At 46.3% G+C, this 12,003-nt stretch overlaps 1 protein-coding gene across 2 annotated transcripts in view; it reads left to right on the top strand.

The window, feature by feature from the left end:
- Nucleotides 1-9,877: 9,877 nt before the first annotated feature.
- The window catches only part of LOC118392357 (cGMP-inhibited 3',5'-cyclic phosphodiesterase 3A-like), an 80,762-nt gene continuing 78,636 nt past the window's right edge, over nucleotides 9,878-12,003 (top strand). For both annotated transcript variants that reach the window (XM_035784274.2, XM_035784273.2), the window contains exon 1: nucleotides 9,878-11,226. In XM_035784274.2, coding sequence (XP_035640167.1) covers nucleotides 10,306-11,226 — 921 coding nt within the window. In that variant the 5' untranslated portion in view covers nucleotides 9,878-10,305. The remainder of the gene's footprint in view (nucleotides 11,227-12,003) is intronic.

Raw genomic sequence — 12,003 nt, 5'->3', positions numbered from 1 at the left:
CACCGTGAAGCATGGAGGAGGAGGTGTGATGGTGCTTTGCTGGTGACACTGTTGGTGATTTATTTAGAATTCAAGGCACACTTAACCAGCACGGCTACCACAGCATCCTGCAGAAATACACCATCCCATCTGGTTCGCGCTTAGTGGGATTATCATTTGTATTTCAGAGGCAGACAGGGCCGTCCTGCTAAGGTTATAGAGACTGGTCCTACAATGCAATACATTGACTTTGTGTAGTAATAACATTGTAATAATGTAATGTGGTGTTACCATCTAGGCAACTCTTTGGGTCGGTTTGAAATGGATTTGGTCCTACTGTGAAATGGAATTGGTCCTATTTGTGTTGATTGCTAACTATTGTGTCTCGTTAACAGGAATGCTGCACCCTTTAAAAAGGGCTCTGCCCTCTGCACCACTGAGCAAAGCACGGCTAGACACAGAGGAGAGGTACTGCACTCCAACCAGCCATCTTTATTATAACGTTGTAATACCTATGTGTTTACAGTGTAGGTATACATAACAAGACTGTCTATGAACCATAAACAGATTACACTGGACTCGCTAAATATACAGTAGCCCTTATCCAGCTATCCAGTTAGCTAAACACTCATTCAAATAACTGGGAAGCAGGGTGCCGTTTTGGAAGTTTACTTGAATCACAGTGTGAAACTGCAACAAACACAAAAGTACATGTTTTCAGTTACAGTAGTATAGAGCATAGACTGTCTTCCACAATAACTGCACTAAATGTATGAAATAAGGAATAAGAGTACTCAATCTAGAGCCAAATATAAAATAAAGTCACTAGAATGCAACTGTATGCTTAATATTACTCAACTAGGTATCCCTAGGGAGAAATAGCATTGAAGCTAATGCAAAGTAGCTGACTCAAATATTCATCTTTTACAGAAACATTTTACATTTACATTACATTTAAGTCATTTAGCAGACGCTCTTATCCAGAGCGACTTACAAATTGGTGCATTCACCTTATGACATCCAGTGGAACAGCCACTTTACAATAGTGCGTCTAAGGGGGGGTGAGAAGGATTACTTTATCCTATCCTAGGTATTCCTTAAAGAGGTGGGGTTTCAGGTGTCTCCGGAAGGTGGTGATTGACTCCGCTGTCCTGGCGTCGTGAGGGAGTTTGTTCCACCATTGGGGGGCCAGAGCAGCGAACAGTTTTGACTGGGCTGAGCGGGAACTGTACTTCCTCAGTGGTAGGGAGGCGAGCAGGCCAGAGGTGGATGAACGCAGTGCCCTTGTTTGGGTGTAGGGCCTGATCAGAGCCTGGAGGTACTGAAGTGCCGTTCCCCTCACAGCTCCGTAGGCAAGCACCATGGTCTTGTAGCGGATGCGAGCTTCAACTGGAAGCCAGTGGAGAGAGCGGAGGAGCGGGGTGACGTGAGAGAACTTGGGAAGGTTGAACACTACCTTTGTTGTTACAACTCTAGTCTCGCATTGCCATACATCCCAAAAATAATCGTTGTCATACCTCCCTTGGAAATTTGTATTGCAAAAACGGTTTGAATTGTTTGCTGGCTCCCAACTGCAAGATGTGTTTTTTTTTGTACAATATATTTATTGGCATTTCTTTTTTTCTTTTTACAATTTAACAAGCATCAAAATATGACACAGATCATGCCCTGTTATTCCTCAACTGCAAGATTTTGATAGGATGTTAGATTTCAAGAACCCTCCCCCACACACCCATAGAAGGGGTGCTGTGTGTTCTGTGCATCACTGTTTTCCGTCGGGGTAGTTGTTCCCTATGCTAGTTTCAAGTGCTATTTTTTAAGTTATCAAGTGTGGCCGACAGTCTGCGATTTATATATATTGAAATTGAGAGTGGATTACGCTGGTAAAGTCAAACGTCCTAGCACCTTTTAAACTGGGATCGAACCAGGGTCTGTAGTGACGTCTCTAGCACTGAGATGCAGTGCCTTAGACCGCAGCGTGCTACAACCGAAAATATCGTAAAGATTGTCCATTATTTTGTTTTTGTAAGAACCAAAAAAACATGCAACGGGAGAACCTACTCAGGTAAGTAAATACAGTTTTTAAATGTTAAAAACAATGTATTATTAGCTAGCTAGCCTGCTATAGTAGGACACTTTGCAGGCTAACTCGACTGAGCTGTCATCCAGCCAACCTTGCACACTGCCCAGCTAAGCCAATCAAATGTCATCAGCTGGCCAAATTCCCACTAGATCCCTATCTTGATTTAATCAGCTGTCAGTAAAGGCTACTGGACAGGGCAGGTCATTTTGTGGGAGGACATTATGAAAATATTCTCCCGTTCCAGTCCCTAGAGAGGACAACTTTGAGGAGAGGGATAATAGCAACATAATATTCAGTGCTGTCTAATTACTTCTAATAAACATGAAAATGATATGTGATTAACATTTATCTTGGGTTAATAAACAACTTGTACTTTCAGACATTGCATCATACAAAGCTTATGAAGGATATTGAAGGATTGAGACTACTCTGTCACACCTGCACATCTTACACATTGCTTCACTTCTGAAACCGCTTCCTGTCACATGACACAAACAGGTCAATTCTAGACTGCTGAACTTAAACTGCCACTAGGGTGTGGTAAACAACTAACAGGTCCAGAACACTACCCGCCTGGGGTCTTTAACTATCCAACATAAACCTAACTCTGACCACTGGGGTCTTCCGAAGAAAGAAGGAGAACCACTTCTGAAATGGGCAGAGAGAAGATCTTCATAGTTCCCTCCTTGACAATTCTCACATTGACTTTCCTCAACCATCCCATCCCGGCTGGGAAGGGTCTTCACAACGATGGCCATAGGCCATTCATTTCTTTTAGCCTGACTGTCTTTCATTAAGACAACATCCCCTTCTTTAAGATCTGGCCTCTTGTCCTGCCACTTGCGTCGGCTCTGCAGCGTGCAGAGATACTCCTTCCGCCACTTGTTCCAAAAGTTGTCCGTTAGACTTTGTACCTGCTTCCACTCTTGCTTGTTGAGCTCTACTTCCCCAAACTTGCCTGGTGGAGGAGGGGGGATACCAGTCTCCTGGGTCAAGAGCATAGCTGGAGTGAGGATGAAGGTTGATTCCGGTTCTGAAGATACGGGGATGAGAGGCCTGGCATTCATCACAGCAGTGACCTCGGCCATCAGTGTTGTCAGGACTTCATGTGTAAGGCGTGAAGATCTACCTTGGAGGAACATGCAGTCGAGGATACGATGTGCAATGCCAGTCATTCACTCCCATGCACCACCCATATGGGATGAGTGAGGTGGGTTGAACACCCAAGTACATTTTTGTTCTTGGAGATACCTCTCCACGCTCTCTGAACTGGAGCTTGATCTATCCATCCTCAGGTCTCGGCAAGCCCCAACAAAGTTTGTACCACTATCGGAACTTATCTACTTTTCTATGCCTCTGATTGAGAATAATCTTCTCAGGGCGTTTATGAAGCTGGAAGCACTTAGTGATTCAATTACTTCTGTGTGTACATGCACGAGAACATCACCGCCCACCATTTGCTATTGGCGCGTCCTCCTCTGGTGCGTCCGCCTAAAAACGTCTGCGCCTACGTAGGTGAAAGTTGGTGCTACCTGTAGCCAGTCATCTGGCAGTTCTTCCAACTGTTGGTGTTCTGTCTTCCCGCGGAGTTTCTTGCACGTGACACATTTGAAGAGCGCACCGCTGATACATCTCTTAGCTCCAACAAACCAGAGTCCATCTGCTCGGATGGCACCTTCTGTGAAACGTCTCCCTTGATGATTGACAGCCTCATGGTGGTGATGCACAAGCAAGTTTGTCAGGTGGTGACAACCTGGAATGATGATGGGGTTGACATCATTCGTTCCTAATTTAGATTGTTCGATTCGGCCTCCAACTCTGAGCAGTCCGTCACTGTCAACGATAGGATGCAGACTTCGTAGACTTCCGTCGGTAGGAATACTACGTTCCTAAATTCCTCTGCATAACACTCATCTTGGAGACTTTTTATCAGAAGGACTTTGGCTCTTTCCAGCTCTTCTTCAGTGGGGTTCTTCAGACAGATGTGCCATCCATGGCAGCTCCTCTCTTGTGCAGGCTGAGAGAAGGTCCGAGCTATCTGGATTAAGCGTGCTACTGTCCTTGTGAGACTGTTCCACTTGGGAAAATGCTCAAAGTGTTTGGAGCTCAGCAGGTTCTTGGAGACTTGAGTGACATTAGTCGTCACTTGTGGCCATATCTCAGTTGCAAGAAGAGTTTATAACAACAGAGTCACACAACTCTAGAGATTTGGAGGAGTGCAGGGCTGGATTCTGAAGAAAGGCTGGTCCAGACAGCCATGTCATGTTGCTGAGGAGGGCTACTGTTACGGATCTTGACCCATGGTCAGCCGGGTTGAGATCTGTGGGCACATACCTCCATTGGACTGGGGACGTGGATTGCTGGATATGCTGAACTCTGTTGCTCATGTAGACGTAGAACCGCCTTGTTTGGTTGTGGATGTTTCCAAGCACCACTTTGCTGTCCGAATAGTATGTGATGCTGTCAAACTTCAGATCCATCTCCTCAACTATCAACTCTGCGATCTCGACTGCCAGCACGGCTGTGCATAGTACCAGTCTGGGGATAGTGAATTCTGGCTGGGGAGCCAGCTTGGCTCTTCCAAAAATAAAGCCAACTTCACTTTTTCCATTTTGAGTAAGATAGCTTTCACCCATGCATCTGCGAAGACACAACATTCCTTGAGCTGAGCAGTAGAGGTAGAGGAAAACGTGTAGGTGCGGGGTATTTGGAGCACCTGTTAGTCTTGAAGTGAATCTCCTTCCTTTTGTTCCACTTTTCTTCCATGTCTGCGGGAATCCCAATCTTCACAAAGGGGTGAATCCCAATCTTCCGCTCCCGTAGAGAGCTCCCTGAGGAGTAGCCTGCCTTGTATGGTGACAGGGGCTAGGAAGCCAAGTGGATCATATAGGCTATTGACCATAGAGAGCACTCCCCTGCGTGTGAATGGCTTCTTGCCGTCTACGGCTTGGAATGTGAATGTGTCTGCCGTAATGTTCCAAGACACTCCTAGACTGCGCTGTAGGGGGAGATCATCAGTGAAGAGGTTTAGATCCTTAATGTCCTTGAACTGGTCGTCAGGGGGAAACGCATCAATCACCACAGGACTGCTAGAGACAATTTTGTGTAGCCTGAGGTTGGATAGCACAAGCTATGCTCGACTGAGGACACTGATGGCCTCTGTTTCAGTAGTGAATGACTTTAGTGCTTCTTACATCGCAGAACCTTCTCACATCGCGGCCAAAGTAATCCTCTTCTTGCTTGGCAGCCCTCCTTAGGCCGTATATGGCAACAGCAGGAGACGGGCTATTGCCGAAGACATGAACACGCATTCTGTAGTTCACAATGTCCCTGCTGGGGTCATTGTTGCGATACCACAGGAAGTGGAGGAAATCTATGTGATCCTTTCTCACCATGAAGCAGCTGGATATCAGCAGTGATGGTCACTGGTTCTTTCCTGAACCTCATGAGTACCCCCAGCAGGCTGTTGTTGAGATCATGGCCTGTGAGGAGTACATCATTGAGGGAGACTCCATCGAATGGTGCACTTGAGTTGAACACCACACGGATCTGGTCTGGCTGTTTAGGGTGATAGACTCCAAACGAAGGGAGGTACCAGCATTCTTGACCTTCCTGAAGTGGTGGCGCTACCTCTGCATGATCGTTGATGAGCAATTTCTGCATGAACTCTAGGAAGTTCTCCTTCATCTGAGGCCGCTTTGCTATAATACGACGGAGTGAGGTGAGACGACTGTAAGCGTACTCCCTATTGTTAAGAAGCCGTCGTCTGGGTGTCTGGAATGGCAAGGGCGCGACCCAGCTGTTGGAGCTGTCTTGGCAGACCTCGTTGTCCATGATCTGAAAGAATTTCGAAGGTGGTTCGAAGGTGCAAGTTTGTGATCGCTAGTGGTGCGACAGAAGATTGACCGACCCAGGTTCTCTCCGGTAAGTGTCAGTGAATTGTCTTGCAGGTTTGGCTAGTCGAGGATCTGCTGCTGTGCTCAGTAACTGAGCTTCTCTTTCACCCTAACCTGACTATTGCATGGGCTGAGGTAGGTTGTATGACCATTTTCCAAGATGGATGTCTTGAACGAGTTCACCTGAGATGGTTTGTGGGCACCTCTGAGACACACGTCCCCGACGACAACCCAACCTAGATCTCACTTCTGGGCGAATGGAGCGTTGTCTGGACCGTTTATTTGGTTCCTGACTTCATGTACTCTCAAGACATCTCTGCCTAAGAGGAGAAGTATGTATGCATCAGGATCCAGAGGTGGGATCTTGTCTGTGATGCGTTTCAGGTGACTGTGGTGGTGAGCTGCAGTTGGAATGGGAATTTCTGAGCAGTTGTTAGGGACTTGGTTGCATTCGGTGAGTGTGGGAAGGCAGAGACTCATCTTCTCATCGACTGACTCCACAACGTAACCACGGGCCCTCCTGCCGGCTGTCTCTGTGAGTCCCGCACACGTCTTACGTCTTTGACCTTGAAGATGTCGAATACCTCCGTACACTTAATGTTACCTCCTGATTGGCCGGTTCCTCTTCCTCCCCGCCATACTCTGAAGAGGAAGAGGATGCATTTAACTTCCATCGAGCTGGGCCGGGATGGAGTGCCTTCTCAAACTTAATGTCTATCTCTCTCTTCGCATAAGCTGCTCTGGCTTGGGCTGCTTCTGCTTTGGCGATGACTAAACAAGCCCTTGAACTGGCTGACGACCTCGAACTGACTGACTGATTTGTAAGAGCGAAAACTTAGACTGTGCATCAAATGCTCCATGTTTCTCTTTAATGTTTTCGTCTTGCTGCGTAGCATTTTCCTTACTACTTTCTGCCATGGTGATGTGAGGTAAGTGTGGCACGTAGGGAGAAGATTTAAACTGGGGATGTCGTGATGGCTTGCTCTGCACCGAGATGACAGCCTGCTGACTCTTTAATCCTTGTTGCTCCACGTGGAGGTTCCTCTCTTATGGGTTTTACAGAAACATGAAAATTCTATGTGATAAACATTTTTCTTATGTTAATAAAAATTGTACTTACAGACATTACGTCATACAAAGCTTATAAAGAAGGATGTTGAAGGATTGTAACTACTCTGTCACAGTTGCACATCTTACACATTGCTTCACTTCTGAAACTGTTTCCTGCCATATGACACAAACAGGTCAATTCTAGACTGCTGAACTTAAACTGCCACTAGGGGGGTGCTAAACAACTAACAGGTCCAGAACACCGATGATTTCAGCCTTTGTGGTAGGGCTCCGGTGTAACACTCCTAAAACTAGGCGACCGAAACACTCAGGTTAATCACAAAATGTACAGAGGTCTGTCTGTGTGTGCACACCTCCTTGTATGTTCTGATCTGGAGTCAGTCACATGTTTATTTTTAGCTTGGGTATATTAGCAGTGGTCTCTGTTTGACGCATCACACTCTCTTCATCTTGGACTGCTCGGAGCTGTTTGCTTTGAGAAAGGGTCCTTGCCATGTGAGATCCATCAGCTTAGGCCTATTCCGTTCTTTTGTCCAATAAACATGTTAAGGTTAAGTTGGAGAGTAGGGCTTTGCCGTTCGTATTTTAGTGTTTTTGTATAACACCTGAGTGCCAATATACAATGTTGCCTCTGAAGCTAAGCAGGGTTGGTCCTGGTCGGGCCCTGGATGGGAGACCATATTCTGCTGGAAGTGGTGTTGGAGGACCAGTAAGAGGCACTCTTTCCTCTGGTCTAGAAAGATATTCCAATGCCCCAGTGCAAGAATTGGGAACATTGTCCTGTGTAGGGTGCCGTCTTTCAAATGGGGCGTTAAACTGTTGACTCGACTCTCAGTGGTCACTCCAGATCAAATCAAACTTTATTTGTCACATGTGCCGAATACAAGTGTAGACCTTACTGTGAAATGCTTACTTTACAAGCCCTTAACCAACAGTGCAGTTCAAGATGAGTTCAGAAAATATTTACCAAATAAACGGAAGTAAAAAATACTAAAAGTAACACAATAAAATAACAATAACAAGGCTATATACAGGGAGCACCGGTACTGAATCAGTGTGCGGAGGTACAGGCTAGTTGAGGTAATTTGTACATGTAGGTAGGGGTGAAGTGACTATGCAAAGATAATAAACAGTGAGAAGCAGCAGCGTACAAAACAAATGGAGGGGAAGGGGTGGGTGTCGATGTAAATAGTCCGGTGGCCATTTGATTGATTGTTCAGCAGTCTTATGGCTTGAGGGTAGAAGCTATTAAGGAGCCTTTTGGTCCTAGACTTGGCGCTCCAGTACCGCTTGTCGTGTGGTAGCAGAGAAAACAGTCTATGACTTGGGTGACTGGAGTCTCTGACAATTTTATGGGCTTTCCTCTGACACCGCCTATTTATATACGTCCTGGATGGCAGAAAGCTTGGCACCAGTGATGCACTGGGCCGTACGCTCTACCCTCTGTAGTGCCTTACGGTCAGATGCCGAGCAGTTGCCATACCAGGCGGTGATGCAACCGGTCAGGATGCTCTCGTTGGTGCAGCTGTATAACTTTTTTGGGATCTGGGGACTCATGCCAAATCGTCTCCTGAGGGGGAATAGGTTTTGTCGTGCCCTCTTCACGACTGTCTTGGTGTATTTGGACCAGATGACCTGGCACTTAGGGGGTGTTAACCCTGGTGCCCTGGATAAATTCCCAATCTGGCCCTCAGACCATCATGGCCACCTAATCATCCCCAGCTTCCAATCGGCTCATTCATCGCTCTTCCTCTCCCCTGTAACTATTCCCCAGGTTGTTGCTATAAATGAGAATGTATTCTCAGTCAATTTACCTGTTAAAATAAGGGTTAAATAAAAAAGTAAATGTAAGGTCAAGCAATAACAAGGTACAATGTGACAACACAGAGGTGGTAGGGAGGGAGGTTGGATGTGTGACTGCTACCTGTGACATACTGTAAACACAATCTGAAACACCTTCCTCTCTGAATACACTGTTTACCAAAGTTGTTCTATTCTACCAAAATAGGTGAGGAGTTAATATACAAAATCGAACTTGGGTCCCAAATGCCACAGATTCCCTATGTAAAGCACTACTTTTCACTATATAGGGAATAGGGTGCCATTCTTCCCACATCACAAACCGTCAGATCCAGTCTTACATCATGTGAATTGTCCTTCAGTTGCACCTGCCTAGACTCCTCTTTCATGACAATATATTTATTTGGCTTATATCCTAAAAATCAATTACTTTGATAAGATCATAAAAAGTGAAAGATAGCCTAATGGTTACCCTCTGAAGTTAATTTGGTTTCAGAAAATACGCTATGAGAGAAGAGGTGTAAGATGAGCTCATATTTTCAGGATATGGATTGGATGACGTAGCCCATGATGCAAGTGAGTTTAATATGCATTATTCAACCTTCCATAGAAAAAAAACGTGAGATTTTCTGCCAGCGGCACTAGGAATCTCAAGAGCCATTTTCGACTATCATGACATCATGGTATTTATTTCCAGCATAGCCTACAGAAAATGTTATAATTGATGTTTGTGAAAATAGGCCTAACTCTATTGCATTCATTATCATAATTATAATAAATTCCATCACCATCATCATTGATTTGTTTTGTGACGCCTCTCGAGCCACCGGACCAAGCCGGGGCTCTATTTCATCTCCTTTTAAAAATTAAAAATAAACGTCAGGAAATCTCTATGTAAACATGGTTTACGTCCGGGCAGCAGTATGCCACGCTTCGGCAAATTCCGCTGTTGTTTCTTCAAGAGGAGAGGAGTAGCCTAGCCTATGATGAGCAGAAGAAACGTGAGGGATAAATAATACGGAGAGAGAGGAACAGACCGAGCGGCACAAAGGAGAGAGGAGAGTGTTGTGCGGGAGGGCGAGATAGAGGGAGATGCAGGCAGTGGCCTAGATGTGCGAATAGCCAAGAGTTGCTCTTTCTGGTTCACTGGATGGAGGCTGTTCTCGCGCAGGGAGGACTATAGAAAATATGAGGTTTTACGTGGTTTGTTGAAGGCTACACAGTGAAACGTCACTTTTTCCAGCACGTGTTTTCGTTCATTCGTGTTCTGTATTTTTATGTGGCCTACTTTATGTGTGTTTTGGGGAGAAATGGGTCAATAATTTCGAGGCGCGCAAGCAGTAGCGCACAGTCCCACACACTGCCGCGCGTTATGGCTCTCTCTGTCAAACATGGTGTATGAAAATGCACTGAACCTTTCACATTTACACATTGTGAATATATAGTTCACGCCGCTCCCTTCGTCCACCCTGTGTGATGACGATGGAAGTGGAAGCTGACAGCGGCAGAGGTATATCAAGGAGCGCTCATGATAAATGCCCGCGGGCGGTGGAGCGCAACGGCTATGTGAAAACATGTGTCACCCCTCTGTATCAGGACGCGGGCTGCCAGTCGTGGCTGAGACTCGCAGACATATGGAGTTCCCTGAGACTTTCGTCCGCGGTGTGTGTGGGCTCTGTTTCGGTTATTCTTGCTTTGCTGGTCAGATTGGTGGACTGGGACGTGGAGCAGCAGAGTTGCAGCAGTAACAGCAAGAATAACGGCGAGTCTGGTTCTCTACTTCATTTCGTGGCGACCTGTGTGGTGGAACTGTTGTTGAACGTTTGGTACCTCGTGTCCCCCGTCTTCACTCTCGTATGTGCCTTCTTTTGGGTTGGCTTGTACCTGATCCGCTGCGGGGTGCTGATCCGGACCGCGGTGTTCCTGTTGGCAGTGTGTCACTTCGGCGAAGCCGCGGCGCAGTCTCTCCTGCACGGTGCGGAGGACCAGTTGTTGTCTTTCACCGCCACGGTGGTGGTTCTATCCTGTCTAGCCGTCGGGGCGCTGATGGTGGTCAGACTCGGACAGGGGGTTTCTGTCATCGTCTTCATCAGTATCATCAGAACTGTGTCTCTCATCTCCCTCAACAAGATCCGGGCCAGCTGGAGACCCTACCTGGCGTACCTGGTAGGAGTGCTGGGGGTCCTGCTAGCGAGGTATGCTGACCGGCTCCTGACGGGCTCAGTGCCACTCGGGGCGGGTTGTAGCTACGTGACAGCGGGGAAGGAAGAGAATATCATTCCCGTGTTTAAAAGGCGACGAAGGTCCAGTTCAGTGGTCTCTTCAGACATGGCGCACAGTCACAGCAACAGCAAGTCCCACCGAAGGACGTCGCTCCCATGCATTCCACGGGAACAGGTAAAAAGCTTAGCTATAATTTGAATGTTTGGCTTTTTTTCCGTTTGGGTTAGAGCAAGGGAATGACACAAAAAAAGTGGCCACAATTTATGCATTGTGCCCGAATGTATTATTATTAGGATTATGACTCGTATTGTTATTATTATTAGGCATATTATTATTACATTAGAGGGTCCTTTGACTTACTTTGCGGGATGCCTCAAAGCTTATCTTCTTCTCGGACAAATATTCCTATAGGCTGCTCTGAATACAGAACACGTGTGTTTACTTGTGCCGATTCTACCATGAGCACTTTATCTACGCTATTAAAGGGAAATACTCTCTGCATGCACGTTCCCGACCCTGGCTGCCTTTTTCTGTTCTCTTTTAAAGTTGGCCACTGTTCAAATGGCAAGTATGTGTTTGTGCTTTTGATAAACCAACTGTATGCCACTGTCCAGTGGTCCTTATAGTGTATATACGCTGTGTGTCCAGTCCATCCATCTAGTGAAGGATTGCTTTGCCCTTCAGGTAGTAAGTCATACCAGGGTGGGTCACCAGAGACAGAGTCAGGGCTGATAACCAGCCCTCAAACCCGGCCTTTTGTTTGACCTGGCCGGGTGGTTCTGGGTCGGAGGAATGGCTTTCACGTCAGCTCACACCAATTGTATAAGGTTATCAGTAGTTAGAGACTGATATCAAACACATTTCCGCATGGTTTACTGTAATTCATGCGTTTTTTTTTATACGGTAGTTACCAGGAAATGCGTTCTACAGACCGGCTTGAATGTGGTTTAT

The sequence above is a fragment of the Oncorhynchus keta genome, chromosome 13 (assembly GCF_023373465.1).
Source record: "Oncorhynchus keta strain PuntledgeMale-10-30-2019 chromosome 13, Oket_V2, whole genome shotgun sequence".
NCBI classification, from domain to species: domain Eukaryota; kingdom Metazoa; phylum Chordata; class Actinopteri; order Salmoniformes; family Salmonidae; genus Oncorhynchus; species Oncorhynchus keta.
The sequence above is the reverse complement of the archived record's forward strand: the minus strand, read 5'-3'. Positions and strand labels throughout refer to the sequence as shown.